At 39.8% G+C, this 24087-nt stretch overlaps 1 protein-coding gene across 1 annotated transcript; it reads right to left on the bottom strand.

The window, feature by feature from the left end:
* Positions 1-7483: 7483 nt before the first annotated feature.
* LOC107771698 (uncharacterized) lies at positions 7484-7834 on the bottom strand. Its single transcript, XM_016591128.2, has one exon. The coding sequence runs from the start codon at positions 7832-7834 to the stop codon at positions 7484-7486; it is 351 nt and encodes a 116-aa protein (XP_016446614.2).
* Positions 7835-24087: the final 16253 nt, after the last annotated feature.

The following is a 24087-nucleotide window of genomic DNA, read 5'->3' as shown; positions in this document are numbered from 1 at the left end:
AGATAAACCTGGCAGGCCAGGCCTTCAACCAGTCCAAAAGTGCCATAACCTCATAGTGCATCCAATAGTATCCTGGTGTGTCAAAGTTCTCAAGGCCCTCAGGGACCCCGGGAAATGTTCACACTAGGAAACCCTCACAGTAACCCTTTGTGAGCAAGTTTTGGAAAGCCAACTCCAGTGTGTCAAAGTTCAGAGGAGCCTCAGGGATTCCTAAGCAATGCTTACACTAGAGGGGCAAGACCCTAGATTTTCTAAGAATAGGAATAGTTTTAAGAAAATAGTTTAGAATAAACAGAGTAATTGCAGCACTCTGAAGCAAAGGTTTCAGCAACCAAACAACAAATAGAAACATGGTCACAAAGTTTAAAAGCAAAGATTCCCATTCCCAGATTTAGCTTAGTTAATTAGCTAACACTATGTGGCATATAGCATGTTGAGAACAAACAACTACACAGAGAAAGGGAGCAGGGGTTGGGAACATAGGAATCCTGAATCAGAAACACATAAAACAGGGTGAGAAGCATGTTGATTAACACCAAGCAAGTTGGCATATTATAACATCCAGATTTCATAGCACTCAATAGGACCTAATGGTGCTGATTAGCAGTGATTGACAACAAACACATGTGTTTAAAAGGCTAGATTACATAGCACTGGGTAGGGCATAGTAACAGGAGCAATCATGATGACTTAAAGCAATAGACAAGAAAGATAGAGAACTAATTGCAGGAGTAGCCAGGATGATTAAAAGTAGTAAGACCTAAATACAGAAGTAATCATGCTAATTGCAGCAATAAACAGGAAAGCAGAAGTTTAAATATAGAAGTAACCATGTTAATTGAGATCAATAAACAAGAGAAGGCATGGATTTGGCTACACAGAAAAAGTCAGGGCAATGAACAGGAAAACACATAGGTATAGCTTCAATGCGTGTGAAAGGATATTGATAGGGGAGACATACCAGTTAAAGACAACAAAAAGAAGATGAGAATATGCAGAACTCAGTGGTCTAGTCTTGGCTTTCAGCCGACTAGACAATGTAGTAAATACAAGTAGCAACAAGATGAGAGCAAAGTGTGTGTGTGAGCGAGAGTTTCTTATGAACTGTGTTCATGTCTAGAAGAATCACAATAAGAGTATATATAGCACTTAGAGAGTAGAGAAAATAAGTTAAAGAAAATCATAAGTCAGTCAATTAGGGGCAATCAAATAATTATATAATCAATTCATGTAAGGGAATCTGGAATAGATCCCCTTAGTTAGGGGTAATCACTTAACGGCAAAGAAAAGGGTTAATTAGGGTAAGGGATCCAAATCATACCAAATAGAAAATCAGTAAGAATCCCCAAAACCATGCAGATAACTTACTAAGGCACGACATATAAATACAATAAGGTAAGGGAAGTAATCAAATAATCAATCAAGCTTGATAGAGACAGAAAATTAGGGGAAATTAACTCTGATTGAGTTTCAAATAAGGCAATAAATGAGTTTAATAGCCAATTAGGTTAGAACCCATAAATCAAGCGGTCAATCACACGAACAAGGCAATCACAGGTAATTAGAGACCAATCAAGGTTCAATCAACCCATAAATAGGCAAGAGACGCCAATCAGGAACCGATGGATTAAAGAAAGCAAGGATAAATCAGTAGATTATTTCAGCAAACAATGAAACCCTAAATAATTTAGCTAATCAGTCAATTATAATAACGGACAAAAAAATATTGAAATTAAACAATGAACACTCAAGCAATCAAGCCTGGGAACATAGTCATTATAGAAAGATTAAACAAAACATGAGAAATTTCAGAAAACCCTTTGCAAAAATAGACGAAGCAGGAACCCTAAATTTGAAAAACACTTAGAGTTGATTAACAATAGAGAATCAGAAGATTCTTAAGGAAAACGGTCATGGAAACTTGAAAACACTTCAGATACACAGAGATTCAACCAACAAATAACGAGAAAACCAAACCCTAATATAACAAAGTGCTTAAAATCGATTAACAATAAAGAAATAAGAGAACTTTTAAAGGAAAGTTGTTGACGGACTCAGAATCGCTTTAGATCTACAAAGATCTGGATGGATTCATGTCCAAAATTAGGGTTTTGAAGAAAAAGGAAAGGGGTAAAGATAATCTGGCATTGAACCAGAGATTTGAACCACAAACATCGAGATAGTACCACTCACAGACCTTAGGCGGACCCTCGAAGAGTTTCGAACAAGATCTGGCTAGATCTTTTCGAGATCTTTTTATAAAATCACAAAATCGGGCAACTAGGGGAAGTAGGAGACCAGTAAGAGTCTCAAACAGCCATAGAAATCCATGGAACGGGCAGGAATCGAAGCTATTAGGGTTGGTTTTGGGTGGGGGCGATTAGGGTTAGAGCCTAGTCTCAGAAGAACTAGAGAGGAGAGGGTTTTAGGGGCAGCGGGTGTAGACAAAATGACTAGGGTTTAGGGGTCGTTTGGGACTAAAAAGGAAAGGGGAAACGATGGTCGTTGATCTTTGTGATCAACGACTAGGATTAAAAGGGTTTGGGGACGGGTTGAATTTTATTGGTTTGGGCTGGGGTAGATTTGTGCTGGTTTTAATTGAATTGGGACTGAATTTGTGCATTTTAATTAGGCTAGGTCTGAAAATAAAAAAGGCTATTTGGTAAATACCCATTTAATTAATAAAAACAATTTTTAAAAATAATTAACGGATGATAAAAATAATTTGCATGCCTAGAAATGTTTTAAAATAATTACCTAGTATTTAAAAAATGTAAAAGGCTATTTTGTGGTAAAGTAATGTAATAATGCATGCAAGGGCTATAATTGCAAAGTAAATGAAATTGTAACCCCAAAAATGCAAATGTGGCTATTTGTGCAATAATTAAAAATCTGTGCAAATATAAATGATAAAATTAAGCCACAAAATTATTATAAAACTATTTGTGATGCAATTAGTAATTATTTATATAAATAAAAATACTGGGATAAATTAACTAAAACCCTTAAAATGCAGAAATTGTGAAAAAATATTAATTGATGCTAATGCATAGTTTTGAAGGTATATATGCATTTTTAGAAAAATATTATAGGGAAAATTGGGTATCAACAGCTGCCCCTCTTTGCCCGGGAAGGATGAAAGAGTTTTCAAGTAAAGAAATGATGGCCAATTTTGACCGAATGAGATATTTTGAAAAATAGAGGTCGAACCCTGGTCCTTGAGCTGCCTACATATCCTTGGTTTTACAGGAATCAGGTCACGTGTTGTTCTGGACTCACTGGTGAATGAAGCCGATGGAGTTGTTATAGGAATGGTAGCCAGTTTCAGCAAAGGTTCTTTTGTGAAGTGTAATGTTGAATGGAGTTATGGTTGCGATTCTGGAGTGTAACAGATGCATTATAGGGTAGATAGCTGGATATCACAAGGTATGATGGATAATCAGACTTCTCCTAGACTTAGTTCTTTGTAAGGGCACCCCACACTTTTTTCTAACAATCTCGCTTGATTTTGCTTCCTTCCAATGGTTTTGCTTCCTTTGCTCCTAGAAAATCATAAATGACACTATGAAAATGATACAATATAAAATTAAATTAAAAAAAAAAACTAAAAATAAAAGAAAGCAATAAAGATGGGTTGCCTCCCAACAAGTGCCTGATTTAACGTCGCGGCACGACGTGCATCACATTTTGTCTCCACCTCGAGCTTATGAATTGAACCCCTAATTTTGATTCAAGTTTTCGGTTATGCTCCAGGGGTGGTGGAACAAATCTAACTGGCCCAACGAAATACTATAGTATTCTGCACTTCTTGTCCTTGACATGAGATATGTAATCCTGACTTTCTGGAACGAAAAATTCCAGAGTATAGGGAATTTGTTCCTCATTCCTTGATTCCTCAATTGGCTCGGATAACTTTATTTTCATATTATCATCCAAACACAATGTGAAAAAAATACTTAGAGTGAGGATCAATGTGCTGAAATACATAAACTCCAGGACATTCAACATCCTCAACACTAATGACACTAGAATCAACAAAATTTGTATTCTCACTATACTTGGCTGACTCTGGCATCACGTCTTCAACATCGGCATCCTCAAATTCTAGTTGGCTCAGTTGTTGGTATTCTACTCAAACCTCCTCCGTCAGAGTGTCAACTGCTGGCTCTAATTTATATTGCTTTCGACTACTATCCACCATATTGACTTGTTGAACATTCAAAGCTTCTACCATTTGACTCACTCGAGCCTTCAAGTTGTGAATAGTTGCCTCTTACCTTTGAATGCGTAATTGTGTGGCATTATTTTGTTCCACAAGGCGCCTTAGCAAATGCTTAATCTCCTTTATGTCAGCATCCCTAGGTTATTTATTCCTATTAACTTCACAAGTAAAAGTAGAACCATCATAATAAGGGGTGGGGGGAGGATAAAAAATATAAGTACAACCATGAAAGTGACCATTTTGACCACCACGCATATCACATACATTCCACACATAAGATTGAGTTGGTACACATAACTCTCTCTCGAGAATATTTTGATAATTCTACAACGGGTGATTTCCTTCACAATATAAATAAGGATCAAAAGAAAAATTACCAGCACTTAAACTCCCATAATTCCAAGATGTCATGTTTCTTAAATCAAAAATAAAAATAAAATAAAAAGTTCATACTTGACACTAAGCTATATATACAGCTAAAACTGCATCGTTAGTTCCCTGGCGACAGCGCAAAAATTTGATCATGCTCAACTCTAGTCTTAAAAAGGATAAATGGTCACTGCAAATATAATCCAGTCTAAGAGTCCGGAGTCGAATCCTACAGATAACTAAGGTTTCGCTATAACTGTTTAATATCACCAATAAGGGAAGCTTGAACAATTTCTAAATTATAAATAAAAATATTCTTATATCTAACTAATTAACTAACAAACTAAAATAGTAAGTTAACAACTAAATATATAAAGTGTTGGAGACTAAATTAAGGAGGTCTAGAGTTATGGTTCCCCCAATTGTCGGAATCCTACTCGCTAAGTCTCCTACAATTTCGCCTAAGTATTCTCTATAGATCATGTGCACTCGACTTATCATAATTCTCTCTCGAGCAACTACAATAATGTACTAGTCATATTCTCTCAAATTACGCTAGCTCGCACTTTTTCACTGCTCACTATGATCACGTCCAAGCTTCGTTATCTCTAATCCCACTTTTAAACACACCGCATTGATCTCTCATATACCTTTAGAGTGAATTGTTCAACAACCACCTAAATATGTATCCTTTCTCAAGCAACACATAATAAATAGACACAGTCAATCGATGGTCATTCAATCGACGGAAATAAGCATGCAGTTGAATAAGTAGATAAATTCAAAGGTCAAATTATATTAAAACATAACAAGAATTCATCCTCCAAGAGGTTCCATCAAAACTCTAGTTAATAAATTAGCTATTCATCAAATTATGTGAAAACACAATACTTAAATTCATAACCAACAATAAAAATAGGAATAAGAAAGGAAAAACTTGTGGTTGAATCTTCCTCCTTGCTCCTAGCGTATTCTTGCCTCCTTGTGTATTGTCTAACCCTAAAGTAGTGTCTCTTGCTTCAAAAGGACGTATTATGATGTATTTATATCCATTAGGGTCGATGTGGGGCATTTTTGATTTCTCCTAATTCGAAAAGGACACATTTTTTAGTCGCGTGCTAGAGTTGGTGCAACGCACGACTTCTAGTACGCTCCCAGCTATTTTTTCTTCTTCTTTGTTCTTTCGCGTGACAGGTCAAGTGCTAACCTCCATAATTCGCTATTTTTGTTCATCTCCTATGCCATTTCGCGCTTACATTCATGCAATGCACCAATTGTGGTGCGCTCCCAAGTCTTGCATCTCTACTCTTTTTGCATCAAATAATCCAATTATTGTCAACTTCCATCCAAATTCATTCCTACACACAATAAACATGCAATGAGCATATTATATGTTTATAAACATGTAATCTCCCGCAACTCACATAAGAAATAATATGCAAACATACTCAAAAATATGTATTTTTTATCATTTATCACTATCCCACACTTAAACTCTCGCTTGTCCTCGAGCAACTTAAAATTAAGCACATCGGCAAGTAACACACTTCCAAAACATACTCAAGCATCACATCAATGACAATGGTTTATATCAGCGCTTAGAACCCGACATAAGTACTCTTCACACTTTTTCTTATTACTAGTCCTTGACACGTGCATTGCACGTGTATTCCATACAAGTTGTACAGATTGTATAAATCATATTTAAATTGCATTGTAATTAGTAAAAGAAAATGTAATTTATAAAATATAAGTTTGCAAGGAGTAAAAGTTTGCCTATTATATATTTTTTGAACCTGCAAAATTGAACAGATAAAATTTGTTATTATTGGTATATTTATATTATCTATATTTTGATGTTAGTAGGTAGAAATAACTATCTTACCTAAAACATTCTTATAGATGATGTTTTTGGTGTATGTTCCACTTCTACGTTTTGGTTGCTCTGTCATGACCAAAATCTTGTTGTGGACATTTATATCCCTCTTGAAAGTGCGACATACAATTGTCTATGAGAGAAAATATGTTGCGGCAAATACAAGCCAACGTGGGGAATTGTTTGGCCTTGTGCTTTATTTATTGTCATGGCATAGCAAAGACGTAATGGAAATTGCTTCCGAATGAATTTGAAAGGATATCCTTCATTTTCAGGGTGTGAATGTTGAATTCTGAGAAGAAACACATGCTTATTTGCACAATGTCCAATCATTATTTCAGCATGTAAGACGTTATTGTTAAAGCCTCTACATATCATTCTTGTGTAATTGCATAAGCCATTTGAAGGGTCTAAATTCCTGAATAACATGATTGATGCATTCTTCTTCAAAACTAACCGGTACAAAATAGAAAATTTATTTTTAATTTTATTTCTAAAACATGTATGTATATGCAAGCACAAGTGAGATATGAGTGGAAAAATTGAATGTGTATACAACATATAGTATTTGTCATTTAACCTGTGTGGAGGGAGACCATTTGGTGTCAGAGTATTTAGATATTCTTCCTGATGGTAGTTATTGGTGTCATCTTCTGCAGAGTCAAAACTTACAAAAGTTTTGCTTTCACCTAGAAATGTGGTTATCAATATCTCATTTAGTTTATCAACATACTCATTTCGGCTTGCTAAGATAGGCCGCTATATTACCTATTGTGCAGAGCCTGCATTTTTCTATAGTGACGAAAATATTTCTTTTATTAAGTAATCAACATCTGTATCATCAGTACTATACTTAACAGTCAGTTGCTCTGGAAGAAGCATCAACTTATCTCTTATTGTCGGTTCTTCTCCGTTGCCAACACGAAGTAAGAAGTCGCTGAAATTTGGGTCTATTCTTGCCCTCATATTTATGGTGAAATGGATTTTTTCCATCAAAGGCCAGAGGTATGATTTTGCTAAGCTTGGTTGACAGTTTCTGCTCTTGTAGAATTTTGAACTACTAGTAATACCTGATGAAAATCTCCTCCAAAGACTATTACTTTTTCACCAAAATGTTTATCGATGTCAATTATATCTCTAAAGCTCCTATAAACTGTTTCAATCATTTGCCGCCTAGCCATAGACGCTTCATCCGATATTACTAATATTGCCTTTTTGATCAATTTGACAGCACCACTTTGTTTTGACATATTTGTCATGGTTGAGTCATTTGTTTGAAGGGGAATGTCAAATCTAGAGTGAGCTGTACGACCTCCTGGCAAAATTGAAGCGGCTACTCCATTTGTTGTCGTTGCCAATGCTATCATTCCCCTTGAGCAAATATTTGCAAGCAACGCTCGATATAGAAATGTTTTTCCTATTCCTCCAGGTCCATCGACAAAGAATAATCCAACTCTTCCACAATTGACCTTTTGCAAATTATTTTGAAAGCCTTCTCTTGTTCATGATTTAATTTTTATTGTTCTTCAAAATCTTCTTTAGGTATTGATGCAGACATTTCTTCAGTTATTTCTCTACATTTCGATGTAGAAACTTTGGCCAATTGGTGTTCAAGTTTAGGGAGGTCAAATTTCCCGATGCTCTTGCCCATACTCTCCAAATAATAATTAATGCTCTTCAATATACATTGTAGGGGACTTGTGGCTGAGTTGTAATGTATCCTTCTAAAGTCCTCTGGCATATCCTTAAAATAAGTTTCCCAAAGTGTTCTAACATCAGTAGGGTTATAGTGAACTAGAATTATTGCAAACAAACTACGAAGAGCTGACGGCATTGGAAAAATTGCAGCCTCACGCAAACATTATGATATGTTGTTATCTAATTCTAATAACCCTCCTTTCTTTAGCAGCTTCTTTAAAAGTTTCACAATGTCTTCCATTCACAGTGAGTAAGTCTTTGAATGAAAGTGGCCCTCTCACATGGTTGAGTAATAGTCACTCATAATATCTTTCCCCCTCTTTAGGATTAGCTACAATATTGAGTATATATTAATAATATAGTTTGTTTACCATGAAAATGGTAATGACAATTAAATTTGATTTAGTGGTTCTAAAAATACGTGATCTATTTTTATGCTAGTTGTTAGGCAGTTGATGGTATGTGAAAGACTAAGAAACAAAATAAGAATTTAAGAGCGAAGTGTTAATCAAACCGAATTGCTATCAATTGGGGCCTCGAGCTTGCCTATTCGAGGGCCTCGAGGTTTAGTTTGAAGCTCGGTTGGGAGCTATCGAAGGCGGTCGATGGTGACACTAGCATTTATAAATAAATCAAAGACGGATTTTTAAGGCCAATAATAAGCAATGAATGATGAACTTTTAGTAGAACGCAATAAATACAAGCAATAAATGAGATAACGAGACCAAGAGAAAGTGTTAGAGTGCAGAGAGAATGTTCTGGAATATTTAGTATGGAGCAATAGAACACTACAAAATGACAAGTATCCCCTCTATATAGGAGGGGAAATCCCAACATAGTACAAAATACATTAATGATAAAGATGGTACAGCTATTTAATGCATTGATTCAATTTTTCAACTAGACCACTACACCTAGCCAGCTATATGTATGTGCCTTGGGAACTTCACCCTGATCTGCCGAGACTGTTAATTTCATTGCCTCGAGGCCGGTCACTACTCATACTGTCTCGAAGTGGAACTATCGAGAATTCTCGGAGTCGATTACTGGAAACCCTCAAGATGCCATGAAATCGAGCCGTCAATTTCCACCGTATACAGATAGTCCCCGCGTTTCCTGGAACAAAGTGATAGGAAACGATCATGAGCCCCCACTCTATAACCATCATCGCTATGATGTTAGTCCATCAGAGCATTAAATGCCATACTTCAAAAAGCCGCGCAAGGGTCGCCGTCAAACAAGACTATCGAGAATTCCACGAACCGCTATTGGTTCGTCCTTTCCCCTGCCCACATAGTTCCTATAAAGGCATCAACCATTTGATAATCCATACTTTCACAATATCTTCAAATTTCCAGGGCTAAATCCATTCCCTTTCGCGCTCTTTCTTCCTCCATTCTTGATCTCTTGCCTACTTTCTCGGAAAGGTTTTGCCGCTATCATGGCTAGAACTTCCAAGACAGTTCCTCGGAAAGACGAGGTTGCCTCTTCATCTCGAGCATCCAAAGGAAAGCCCAAAGTGATACCCACCGTCGAACAATGTACTCCTGTCGGGTTCTACACGACGAAAGATTTTTCCGTTGACAAACCTTCATCTACATCGGGCTGGTGCGAACACGTGTCCTGGTATATTAGCATAGTGACCGATGTGAAGAAAGTGAAGAAAGATTGCCACTGGGGAAAGGCAGTGCTGGTTGAGATACCCTATTTTGACAAGAGCATAACGGATCATAAAGTTGGTTTCCTCTATGCATATACTTACCCGTTCACTTTGAGTCTGGTTGATTCTTCCAACCCTTCTTCCTCAGAGATAGATCTGGTTATTCTTGATTTCTGCAACAAGTACCAAGTGATGCTTGGTCAAATCTATCCGTCTTTCTGGTGGATAGTCTACATGTTTCACCACTTCTCCGATGGGGTCGAGGGCGAGATATTTACCATCGACCATCTAATCAGATTGTATAGCCCTCAATTTTATCGACGTTTGATTAAGCTTCATCACGGGTCCAAAAAATCATTTTTCTCGAGCACCGATGAGGATGAGGATCGAGGGCGGATAAGTAGGTTCGTCCGAGTGAGGACCTCGAACATCATCCCGGTCGGGAGGATGCCATTCCCAGAGAATACACAGTGTAAAGTATTTTTCCTTCGAACATGCTCTATGGCCTTTTTACCTCTCTTCCGAAAAATGATTTCCCCTTGGCTTTTGCAGCTACCGCTTGGTACCCTGAAGCGGTTCAGGATCTGCAGGGATGGATCAAGCGGTTGGATACTTCGTTCCCCTATCTTGTTCGGTCTTGGCCCGACTGGCCAAAACATGGTGGGTGTCCAAGAACCATGGTAGGATCCCTCTTGCCATTTTTACTATGTTTTTGCAATTCTTTCCCATATCCTTTATGTTGAGAGACTTCAGTCACTATGCTTGCATAGGCCTTGGCGACGGAGTGCAGATGGGACTATATCCTGATGGTGAGGAAAGTTCCTCAAAGCCTGAAAAAGGCAAGAAGAGGAAGAAAAGTTTGGCCAATAAATCCCCAGTGGCGAAGAAAGCTAAACCCAGTAGATCTCGGGTCGAAGCCGAGGTCTCGTCTTTAGCCTCTAAAGTGGGCTCAGATGATGAGGACGATGATGGAGATGACGCCCCTTGGGTACAAAGGAGAATGTCAGGCACAGAAGCTCCCCAAATGTTTGATCTGAAGGGCACTGAGTTGGGGTCGACTGAATTGGCTCGAGCCCGTGCCTCGGAGGGCCTCGAAGAGGGTGCAAGCACGGCCCCCAAGCCTTCGTCTGGTCGAGGTGTAATCTTCGCTAGGGAGGCTGTTGCTGAAGGTTTTGTAAGGGTTTGGGCCCAAAGATTTGCGAGGGTAGGATTTTCCCCTTGGCGACATCGTTTTCCTGAGTGGCCTTAATTTGGTACCTCAGTTCTCCTCCAGGGAGTTAAGGGACGCTTATGATCTGAATTTTGCAGATGCGAGGGTTCCTCTCAAGGGGGGAGGAGCGGTTAGCAGCATTCTAGATGATGTTGATGATGTCAGTGAGGACATCGATATTGACGCCTCCAGCTTCATCAAGGCAGCGGAGAGGTTCCAGCGGCAGGTGATAGCTATTTATATTTATTTCCTTCGTCTTCAAGCATTGTTCCTCGTTTGTCTATCTCTTCTATTTTGCCGATGTATAAGGAGATGTATGACCATGCCCTCTCTAGGCTCCGAGAGGAGATTTCATGCCGTGAAAAAGAGCTCAAGAAGCTTACCTCGAGACTGTGGGATTCGGAGGCCTCTTCTGCTCGAAAGGAGAAGGAGCTGGGCGAACTTCAGACGAATTTGGAGGGAGTGCTCAGAGAAAAGGCTGGCCTTGTGAAGCAGGTAATTCGTTACTTGTAAACCCGTTAATTATTCCCATAATTCAAGGTTTGCTGACTTAACTTTTCTTTTGCAGATAGGGCAGAAGAATGAAGAGGTCCTCAAGCTGAGGAAGCGAAACGAGGTAGTGACCTAGGAATTAACATCGACTAAGGGTCTTTTCCAAAATGCTTGAAAGGAGATTGCCATGCTATCCGTGGCCAAGTTCGAGGTCGAAGGAAAAGTTGCCACTTACCTGAAGGACGCCGCTACTAATAATCAAATAGCCCGAAATATATTAGAGAAACCCGAGCAAAAACTGATTTGGGTTGTCGCTCATGCTAGTGCAAAGGCGAGGAGGAAAGCCTTAGAGGAAGCCATTGCCAAAGGTGTCGATCTCTCAACTTAGGTCAAGAAGGTCCGAGAATCGAAGGAAAATTGGGAGTTCTTAGTTGCTTTGGATGAAGGTCCCGGAGACGGTTTGGAGAGTAGTGATGATGAAGAATAGGCTTGAGTCGTCTTTGCTTTTCTTCTTTCTTTTTGTGTATGTACTCTGAGGGAAACGAGTCTTATAAAGATGCCCCATGTAAATATATTTTTTAGCAATGTAAGAGAAGCTTCAAGTTTTTTCATTTTTTATATTCCGTCGTTCTTGCGGAGTTAGACTTCGAATTTCGATGTTAGCTGTTTGAAGCTCGTGCTCGGAGTAGTCGGGGCTCCCAAGATCGGATTCTTTCTACAAATTAGGTCGGCAACTTCTTTAGGGTCGATGCTTATAATAGCAAAAAAACCTTCGAGATATCGATACCTCCCGAACATCGCACGATAGCAACGTTCATGTGACCTAATAGTGGGACCACCAGGGTGGTCCTGCCGATACATTTCCCGAAAAAGGCGATGCTATCATGGCCAAAATTAGTTGGTCTTTTGGGTAGGTGAGCAGTCGTTGCCTGCCTTTATATATTCACTCACTTATTTCTCAAATGGAGATCATGCTACTCAGAGTAACTATTTCTTCCATAGAACTTTGTTATTTGTGCTAGTTCTCTCACCGTTTTGACTTAAAGGCTTGGCCCAAACCTTCATCCTCCTCTTCCTTTTTTACCGAAGCCAGGATGCTACATCGACATCCGTCCATCAAGGAGAGGGGTGTTCCGCCTCTGTTCCGTATCCGGTCGATGGTGCACCGCCAGTACCCGGTGGGTGAGCCTCGAGGTGTTTTGTCTCGAGGAGAGACTTTACATTGGAGAGACCTCCCAACATTCAAGGGCATCGAGAACATGTATCGAGACTCATCTTCTCAATAACGGAGGAACACCTCGAGATGATTAGTAAAGATTGCGGATGGGGAGAAGGAGTGATACTACAGGTACCTTCCCCGGAGGAGAATATCATGGTCCATGTTGGGGGGTTTTAGTGTTTATATGTATCCTTTTACGTCGGATCCTCCTGACAGGGTCATGCTTGTGTTCTGTAGGAGGTATCAGGTTACCCTGGCATAGGCTCACCCATCACTTTTGAAGATAGTGCTGATGATAAGGTACTTTGCAAATAAGGTCGGGCTCGAATTCACCCTCAGCCATCTCATTAGGTTATATCGGCCGCTGCATTATCGGGGCTTGATTACTCTATGACGTCGATACACTCGGTCCCCTTCCATTGAAAATGAAGAGGACGAGGACCGAGGGCGGATGATCTGGTTCGTTCGAGCACGGACAATCGATATTATCCCTGGAGAGTTCTTGACATTTCCTAAGAAATGGAATTTCACACGTAAGTGGCGTACTTGTATTGTTACTGCTTTGCTCACAGTGGAGGCGGATTCCATAAAGGCATCTTTCTATTATATTCCTTGTAGTGATTCCTTGGTAGCCGGACGAGATCCCTGATCTGGCTGAATGGTCCCGCAAGCTGGCGGCTTGTTCGACCTATGATAAGCATATGTGGCGAGACCTGTCCGAGGGGAGATGGGAGGCAGAGCATCACAGTAGGCGTTTAGTGGCTTGTTTCCTCAGAAAGGTACCTTTCTTTTTAGCGCACTGACTCTGTCCCCATAATTGTTGGAGATTTTTCTGAGATGAGACTGTGCCCCCTAGAGGAGGAGGAGAGATTGCCGACCTCGGGGTTGAGGGTTGACAATAAATGGAAGGAGTCTCCGAGGTGTGAGGAAGCTCACGGCGAGGTGAGTCCTTTTCTGAGGTTCAAAAGAGGCGATTCAGCCATCCTTCCGGCTTTGGAGGCCTCTGTTTCTGAAAGATCATTTCCCATTCCCGTCGAAGGTATTTCGAGGAGCGAGGGTCATGCGGTGCCTTCCCCTTTTTCTACCAAAGGTGCTTTGGGGGATACTAGGCCATTAGACATTGGCTCGGCCTTTGGTGAAGCTCAACGGCTTGGCTTTATGGTAAGCTTCGATAGCCGGTATATGTTTATCTTGGTTTCGCGCCCTTCCTTTCATATTGAATTTTCCTTTGCAGGCCTTTGACAGGCTTAAGTCCGAGCTGCTTCGCCAGGAGGCCAGGCTTCGGAAAGCTTTGTATAGGGAGAAATCCCTTAGGCTTCCTTGTGAGGGAAAGGAAAGTGAGCTGGTATACCTGCGGTGTGAGGCGAATCAAAGTTGGAACCGCGGAAGCCGTCTCGAAAGACAGGTAACCTGTATTTCAGGTTGATGCATGCTCCACTTTCATTTTCGGAGATTAATGTTTTGATATTTCAGTTGGAGAGAAAAACGGAGGAGCTGGAACGTCTTTGGGGCGAAGTTGGCCAAGCCAAACGTGAGCATAACGAGTTGAAGGCTCAAGTAGATGCCCAAGTTGTGGTCGAGGAGGATGCTTTGGCTAAGGCTTCTGCCCTCGAGGTGCAAATCTGGAATGCTTATGCGAATGATTCCGTCCGATCGATTATGATTACAAGGTTTAAGTCCGAGATTTTGAAGGCGAAGGTCGAGGTGGTGAATGCCCGAGCTGAGGTCGTAATAAGCCGCACTAGGGCTGACTAGAGAGTGGCGGCCTATTTGAAAGGCACTGCCTATGCTAGAGCTGAGCTGAGGGAAGCTCTTGATCGCGAGAACAATAGTAAGGAGTACGTGAAATGTAAATCTCGGAGGGAGACCCTCGAGGAAGTTCATACCAGGGGCTTCGAGCTCTCGGAAGAGACCAAGCAAGCCAAGGCAGAAGGACACGATGCTAAATTCCTTTTGTCTGATGTCTAGGATAGCGTGGATGAGGCCGACAAGCCATAGTCCCCAAGTGGAATGTAGATTTTCTTTTTGGATTCTGTATGTAGTACTTTCGAAGTATGTTACAAATGGAGCTTGTATTTTTTCGCGTGTATGTATAAAGAGGAAAACCCTGCGGTTTTGTTTCTCCTGTATTTCTTATTTATTGATTTGCACCAGATGAACTGGTATTTGAGTTGAAAGGAATCCTTAGATACATGGTATGGCCTTGAGGCCAATTGGGATGGCGACAATGGCTCTTACGCTTTTGGTCGATGCGACCTTTTAGTGTATGTGGGTTGGCGATAATGGCTCTTACACTTTTGGTCGATGCGACCTTTTAGTGTATGCGGGCTGGCGACAATGGCTCTTATGCTTTTGCCCTTAGGCATATTTAGTTAACTATATTGGGTTCAATCTCCGAATCGAGTTATGACTCGAGCTCATTTGACCCTCATGTTTTTGAATTGCAAGCTGGCCCTTAGGCTCTTACGCATTGGGTCGGCACGACCTTTTATATATGAGGGCTGACGACAGTGGTTCTTACACCTTGGGTCGATGTGACCTTTTATGTAGGCTTTATTTTTCCCTCGATAAAGATTTTTTGAAATAGTGTTGGCCTGACTCTTCGATTGTTTAATAAAAAACGTCGATTGTGAGTCGTTATATGGCGATGATTGAGTACCTCAGGAGGTTTGGCTCAGAGGCTGAGTATCTTGAAGCCAGTGTTTTAGGAGCTGACATGGTCGAAGCTCTTTTTCCTATATAAAGGGTAGCCTGTGTAACCCGTTCTTTCCGAAATATATTTGAAGTAATTGAAGGCCTGTGATTTATAGTGACGGTCGAGCGTCCCCAAGTCGTATTAGTTTGGCTAGTACAGGCTTGTGACTGGAGTCATTTGTGTTTGGCTGGAGCCTTTAAGTCCCGAGTGAAGTAGTTTTGGAATCTATATCGAGGGTATGCCTTTTTAGGGGTCTTACAAGTTCGATATATAGCCAAAACATTGAGATCGAGTTTATGCCTTTAGTAAGGTCTTACAAGTTTTACATGCCTTTGAGGTCTTACAGTCTTACATGCCTTTGAGGTCTTACAGTTTTGGATACTTGGTACAAGTATTGTTCATACCTTTCTTTAGGTCTTACAGATATTGATGTTGCCTTATGTAGGTCTTACGAGACCGAGGTTGCCCGCATATGGCCTTATGACCTCGGATTTTGATAAGTTGATGGAGGTGGCACTTGACAACAGTCCTCGAGTCGTCGAGGGTTTCTTGACTCGAGAGACATTACTTGTAACCTTGGTATTGCCTCATTGAGGGCTTACGATTTTGGAATTTCCAACCCGGAGGTCATGTGGTAATGTGTTTTTGACGCCAGTCCCCGAGTGTTCTGGTCATCTTTTGGCTTTGGAGCCATTTTGTGACCTTGTTGTTGCATCATTGAGGGCTTACGAGCTCGAAGCTCCGACTCAGGGGTCGCATTGTTGCGAGTTGTTGACGCCAGTCGAGTGTTCAGGGCGCCTTTCAGTTATGGGGCCATTTTTTGTAAATATGTCGGGCTTCCTTGAAATGCAAAATGCTTTTGGGAATTGTTCTTTGCTTATTTGGTACAAGTATACATGTTTTTGTTGTTGCGGGCTCGGTTGTTCTATTCGGACACGGTTTGTTCAACTGTTTGGCCCGGTACATTACTTTCCTATTAAGCCTCTGTTTGGCGTATCTTGGCTTCTTCGAGTAAGTGACCTTCCAGGGGGATGTCCCCTAGTATTTGAGGTTGATTACAAAAGAAGCCTTGAATATTTGTTGGACCTTCCTTAGGTAGCATGTAGATGTTGCTTCGTTAAAAACCTTGCCGGTAAAACCCTTTTCGGGATAAAAACCCGGTCTAAGGAAAAGAGTGCAACGAATGCTTTGAAACCTTAAGGTCTTCGAGCTGGGTCAGCACTTCTGTTGTCTCGTTCAAGCACCTGCATAAAGGTGGGTATGAGATGTAACTTAAAAAGGGAGATGGTTGTACCTTAGTGGCGACGATGCTTTGAACCTCGGTAGGCCTTCAGCTATCTAATCGAAGGGCGCGACACGACTTTGTTCATTCCGAAACAGCCGAGAATATGCCTTGTAAACGCCATGTTGAATTCGTTGAGGGTTCGAGGGGCGGGCATAGTTTGTTCGAGGAGTCCAAGCTGCTTTGTTGCATTTGACCTGATAATATTGGCCAAGGTACCTGGACCCAAAAGCATAGGTTTAATTTGAAATGTATCCATAAGAAAGGAAGTTACCACTGCGTCGTTACGAGGCTGAGATAGAGCCTCGAGTTTGCCTCTTCCTGGTGAGGGATGTTTTCATTCTCCTAATCGTGGGTTCCTGCAGGGCACCGACAACTTAAAAGATCGTATGGGTGACATGTTGCGGCTCATTTGCTTCATTCTTTTTGGTCGCCTTTCTTTCCCGGGACTGGTTTTTGGCTCGATCGCTGAGGAATTCTCGGAGGTGACCTTTGTTGAGTAGTCGGGCTACCTCTTCCCGGAGTTGTCAGCAATCTTCGGTCTTGTGACCATGCGCATTGTGAAATTCACACACTAAGTTATGGTTACTTTGTGAAGGATCTGATTGTACGGGTCTTGGCCATCTGGTATCTCTGATTTTAGTGATGGTGAACACGATGTCTGATACATCAATGTTGAAGTTGTATTCTGACAAGCGAGGTGCCTCCGTCGGCCATGTGTACCTATCAAAGCCAGCTCTGCTGATGAGTCCCTGTCACATCTCCTTTTTACCCACCCGAGGGGGATATAATGGAGTTTTTTCCAATTTAAATGACATTATTCGAAATGAGATTATTTTATTTAATTTCTCAGAGCCGCCACTTGGAATAGTTTATTTGGTGTTCCAAGTCACCTGTTTATTTTAAATCCCAAATTGAGGAAATTTGACTTTCCTTTTGAAGTTTCCGAACCAAAAATTCTAAGTAAAGAATTTTGTTAACCCGGGAGAAGGTGTTAGGCATTCCCGGGTTCCGTGGTTCTAGCACGGTCGCTTAAACTATTAAAATTGGCCTATTATCTGATTTATTACATATTTTAGCCTATGGTGCATTTTTAACTTATTAACCGCTTTTAATTATTTTAGGAAGATTCAACGTTATTTAAAACACGCCTTGAACCACGCCACATGAAATGCACCCACGATCCATGACACATTTTATTTAACGTTGTTGAGAATTGGAGTTGGCTCACATGAAATGCACACCCGAGTTTAAGGAAATTAATTTAAATAGCGCGCCTAAAGCAACTACGCACTTTCAAGTTTGCGAGATCCATGGAAAATTCAACTAGCACACCTCGATTTTTTAAAGAGCTAAAATTAATTAAGTGAGGGCCATGAGTTTTGAGATTTTATTTGGCATGGTACTCCTCAAATTATTTTAACTAAAAGGGGTTAGTTCTTGAATCTAATCTTATGAGGGCCATGGATTATAAATTTTGTTTGGCATGTCATGCCTCAATTTATTTCAAAGGGCTTTATTATTCAAAGTTTTCATAATCGGGTCACATGAAATACACCCCCGAATTTGGGATTATGTATCGTGGCCATGCCACGGGAACCATACTCATAGTCACAATGATTTATTAATCGCGCCTAAAGCCAAACTACGATGTTCATAAGTATTTATTCTACATTACTTTGAGATTGATGAAAACTCCAGTACTTAGAAAATTTAAGAATCTTAGTAAAAATTTGAAGTAAAAAAAAGAAAAGAAAATACTCAGAAAATTTAAGAAAAGACGAAATGAAAAAAAGGAATTGCACGATCTTTCAAATATTGAATATCATATGCATATGCAACTCATGATAGTGTGTTAATTATCAAAGTTATTAAAAAAAGTGGTAGATGAAAATTATTGAATTATAACATTTGTTTTAAAAAAAATTCAACCCCTAAATCTTTCTATCTTTGACGAATCTAACATTTATAAATTTAAGATAATAAATATGTGACAAACACAAGAAATAGTATAAATAAAAACAACCTTCATGGATCATATAAAATCTGAAGCAACAAATAAACTCATGAGCCCACCACAAAACATACCTACCAAATTAACACAAAATATTAAACATGGCCACAATGGTGCCACGACCCGGATTTTCTACCCTCGGGAGTCGTGATGGCGCCTACTAATGGGAGATAGTCAAGCCAAACCTTAACTACTTGCTGCACTTTCATTTTGCTTCTTTTAACAAACACAAGTCGATAATATGATAAAGGCGGAATTTTAAATAATTAAGCGGAAGTCGACAAATATATATCTTAAGGCTACGTCTATTACAACTTATAAAACTTCATATACCCAAAACCTGGTGTCACAGTGTCACAGACTGTCTAAGAGTTACTACATACAAGGTCTGAAGAAATACAATACATTGTTTCTGAACAAAGGAAATGAAACATGAAATAGAGATAGAGGGAGACGTCAGGGCCTGCAGACGCCTGCAAGTCTACCTTGGGTCTCCGAATGGACTGAAGGAAGCCCTCCAACTACTGTCCGAAAGCTTCTCCTGGATCTGCACACAGTGCAGAGTGTAGTATCAGCGCAACTGACCCCATGTACTGGTAAGTGCCTGACCTAACCCCGGCAAGGTAGTGACGAGGCAAGGACCAGACTCCAGATAAACCTGTGCAGTTATATAATATATGGCGGAAAATAAACAGGAATAAGCAGTTTAAAATGGGATGGGGTACATGCTTCGGGGAAAACATATCAAGTCCAACAGAAACTTAATAAAATATGAAAGGACAGATCAATATCTACAACAATACAATAACAATACCGTTACCGCGCACAACCCGATCCCTTATCACTTAACATTGTTGCTTGCGGCGTGCAACTCGATCCAACATAATATCTGTTGCAGCGTGCAACCCGATCCAATATAATATCTGTTGCGGCGTGAAACCCGATCCAATATAATACATATTGCGGCGTGCAACCCGATCCAATATAATATCTGTTGCAGCGTGCAACCCGATCCAATATAATATCTGTTACGGCGTGCAACCCGATACAATCTTGCTACAACATCTAACTACCTCATTTATAACCAAACTTGTTACAACATCTAACTACCTCAGCTATAACCAAACTTGTTACAACTTCTAACTACCTCAGCTATAACCAAACTTGTTACAACATCTAACTACCTCAGTTATAACCTAACTTGTTACAACATCTAACACTAAGAATTATCAGCCTAAACATCCGTAATATCAATTAAGAAAATAACGCAGGGGAACCGCAACTCATAATAGCCCGGCAAGGGGGCAACATAATGATCTCTTCTCTTTCTTACTTTTACTTCACAATTCACTTCACAACTCAAACCAATACCCTAAAGTTTCAATTATCACTTATACTTTCACAATTCATTATACCACTGGAGCCAATGCTCCTCAATGTTCGTAGGTCACATTTCTTTTCCACAACTTTACACAACAAGTATAAATCTTCGCCAAGGCATGGATAATACAATGAAGTCATGAAAATCACAATATAAGACTCACGGTGATGCTTGACACTAATGTATAGATACTCGTCACCATGCCTATGCGTCGTACTCAACAAGAAGCAAATAGCAAATAGGACACAACTCCTAATCCCTCAAGTTAAGGTTAGACCAAACACTTACTTTGATGCCTCGAACACAACTCAATCTTTAATTATAGCTTTACCCCTTGATTCCACCACCAATTCGCTCATATCTAGCCACAAGTTACTTAATCACATCAATAAACGCTAAATGAATCAATTTGAATGCATGAAAATGAGTTTTCCAAAGTTTTACCCAAAAAGTCAAAAATTGCCCCCGGGCCCACATGGCCAAAACCCGAGGTTCGAACCAAAACCCGATTACGCATTCCCCCACGAACTCAAATATGTAATTTGTTTTGAAATCAGACCTCAAATCGAGGTCCAATTCCCTAATTTTTGAAAAATCTAGGTTTTACCCAACACCCAAATTCCCCCATGAAAATCATTGATTTGAAGTTGAAATCATGTTAAAAGATGTTAATGATTGAAGAAAACTAGTTAAAAACGACTTACATTTTATTTGGAGAAGAAAGGTTGTTTGAAAAATCGCCTCTTAGGTTTTTGGGGTTTTGAAGAATGAAAATAACTGGAAATCCCGTGTATTTATACCCCTCTTAGGCACCTTGTGCGGACCGCACAAAATGGACTGCGGCCGCACATGCCTTCCTGAGGTACTGTGGTCCAGTGCCCTGTGTGGACTGCACAAAATGGACTGCGGCCGCACAGGCCTTCCTGAAGTACTGCGGTCCAGTGCCCTATGCGGACCGCACAAAATGGACCGCGGCCGCACAGGCCTCCACCGCGGACCGCAAGAAATCGAGCGCGGCCGCGAAGGCTTGACCTTGCTCACCGCGGACCGCATAGATCCCACTGCGGTCGCGGAGTCCCCACTGCGGCCGCGAAGTTTCCACCGCGGACCGCGTGACCTAGCTTCAGAGACCTGCAACTTTTTCCTAAGTTCAAAACTTCCCGAAACACATCCGAAACACACCAGAGCCCTCGGGGCTCCTAACCGAACACACGTACTAACTCAACAACATCATACGAACTCATTTGTGCGATCAAATCGCCAAAATAACCTCAATAACAATGAATCAAATCTCAAAATCAAGAACTTTTTCTCAAACTTCATCAATTATCACATTCAGCAATTTAGATCCGGATCACATCAAACGACGTCCGTTTTCAACCAAACTTTACATAAATGACTTAAATCATATATAAGACCTATACCGGGCACCGGAACCAAAATACGGGTCCTATACCATCATGTTCTAATCAAATTTCGATTTCAAATTTCTTTAAACAATTTCAGAAAATAATTTTCTTTGAAAATTCATTTCTCGGGCTCGGGACCTCGGAATTCGATTCCGGGCATACGCCCAAGTCCCATATTTTCCTACGGACCCTCCGGGACCGTCAAATCACGGGTCCGGGTCCGTTTACCCAAAACATTGACCGAAGTCAAATTAGCTCATTCTATAATCAAAACTTATTGTTTTTCATAGATTATCATATTTAAGCTTTCCGGCTACGCGTCCGGACTACGCATGCAACTCGAGGTGACTCAATTGAGGTTTTCAAGGCCTCAGAACACGGAGGTTTCATTTTAAAACAAGTGATGACCTTTTGGGTCATCACATTAACAACCAAAGCCAACCGAAGCTGAGGAAGTGCCTGTAGCAGCAGATAATGTAGAAGAAGAACAACAACGAAGTAACGGGAAGACGATGTCGCCGGAGAGAGAAACACCGGAAGATGACAGAATTAATACTCAGGATCGCGGCTTGGTTAAGTATAGTGTAAATTTATTCATGCAAGTATACAAAAATGGCAAAGATTAGAACGGATCTTTGCTCAATATTTTCCAAATGTAAAACTCCAAATCGAGTTGGACACAACAAGCTATTGACTGAACCTTGAACCGGCAACCTCGACAGATTGAATTTCGTTACTCGACTGTAACTAAAACTCGAAGGAAAATGGGTTCATGCCACGAATTCTTATGGTTAGTTCTCTCAATTCCCTCTCCTCTTCCCTCCTTTCTTCTTCAAATATTTCTTTTCTATTTATAGGAGAATTTTCGAAAATTTTCAGATTTGTTTTATAGTTATTTTTTTATTTAAAAGAAATCCCACTTACATTTTGTTTTTCTTTCTTTTTTATAAAAAGAATTCTCACCTTTCTTTACTTTTATTTTTTAAATTCCAACTTTAATTACTTTTATCTTATTTAAAATCCACTTTTTCTACTTTTCTTTTTTTTTATTTTTTCACTTGTTTTACTTTTCTTTAAAATAAATCCACTTTCTTTTACTTTTCTTTTAAAAAAAATCTACTTTTTTACATTTTTTTTAATTTTCAGCCATCTTTACTTTTATTTTTTAATTCCTACTTTCTTTTACTTTTTATTTTTTAAATTTCCACAAAACTTTACTTTTATTTTTTTAAATTTTTCACTTTTTTTTACTTATTAAAAGAGAATTCCTCCTACTTTTACTTTTTTTTAATTCGCTACTTCCCTTTTTTCTTATTTACTTAATCTCTCCCGAAATAAAAAAAATATTTTCGGATTTTTTTAAAAAAATTTTAAAATAAAAATAAAATAATATTAATAGTAATAATTCACCTTTTAAAATTTGTATTTTTACCCTATAATAAAAAGTGTAACAAAGCTAAAAATTATAGGTTAAAACCCCTAAAATATTTACATAGAAAAAGTGATAAAAATTAAATATTGTCAAAAATTAGGCGCTCACAGCTACCCCTCTTTTCTTGAAAACATGAAGAGTTTTTAAGCAAAGATAAGGTGAGTCATGTGACTAATTTTTGAACATATTTTTATTCAAAAGGAAAGAAATAAGGATAAGAGAAAAGAGAAAGGGTGCAACCGAGTCTTGATTTTGGATAGCCTACATATCCCAGGTTATAGGGGAATCAGGTCGCGTGTAGTTCAAGAAAAATGATGGAATGACGAGTTGAGGAGTCGAGTGAGGTTCTGTTGAGGCTCCGGTCCGCGATCCTGTTATTATATCAAAAATCAAAAAGAAACTAAACAAGCCTATCAGCTATGAGTTACAAGATTCCTATCTATGAGTCTTCTGAAACTGGTCCTTGAGTCTTGACTGGTTCTTTCTGCAGACTCTGATCTGGATCTTGATGCTCCTTAGCTGCAACCACTGGTTCATTCTTCTTCAGCTTTTTGGATCAAGGCGGGACATGCGAAGCTTGTGACTTCAATCATATCTTGAACAGTCCGCATCTTTCTCCACTTCAACACTTTGAGTTCATTTCTTTTTGCTCTTTTTCTTCTTTTCTTTATTTTGGATTGAGACTCATTCTTTTGGTTGTCTCGGACCTTGTGCCTCGAGGCCAAACCTGCTCAGACACCAAAACAAACGAACGAACGAAATTTTTCTGCCTCAGTTTTCACTAGGAAAATTTCGTGAGTTATTTGTAACTAAAATCTAAACTATTTCTATTTTTTTAAAGCGATAAAATAAGGATTGTGTGTCTTTAGGAGGAAGAGATTAGGGAATAGAGCCCTATATCTAAAATAACCTTGACTAGGGAGTGGATACCCTATGTTGGCAAAAGGCGACTAGGGAATGGAGGCCCTATAGCTAAAAATCTCAACTAGGGATTGGAGCCCTATTTTGGCAAAAAGCGACTAAGGGATGGAGACCCTATGTCTAAAAATCTCAACTAGGGATTGGAGCCCTAATGTTGGCAAAAACGTCGACTAGGGAATGGAGGCCCTATGTCTAAAAATCTCAACT

Source organism: Nicotiana tabacum, chromosome 8 (genome assembly GCF_000715075.1).
Source record: "Nicotiana tabacum cultivar K326 chromosome 8, ASM71507v2, whole genome shotgun sequence".
In the NCBI taxonomy this organism is placed as follows: Eukaryota; Viridiplantae; Streptophyta; class Magnoliopsida; order Solanales; family Solanaceae; genus Nicotiana; species Nicotiana tabacum.
Note: the sequence above shows the minus strand (reverse complement) of the source record. Positions and strands in the feature narration are given on the sequence as shown.

Excerpts from the sequence above, each read along its gene's own strand:
- LOC107771698 (XM_016591128.2), bottom strand. The coding sequence starts at position 7,834 with ATGATAGCATTGGCAACGACAACAAATGGAGTAGCCGCTTCAATTTTG.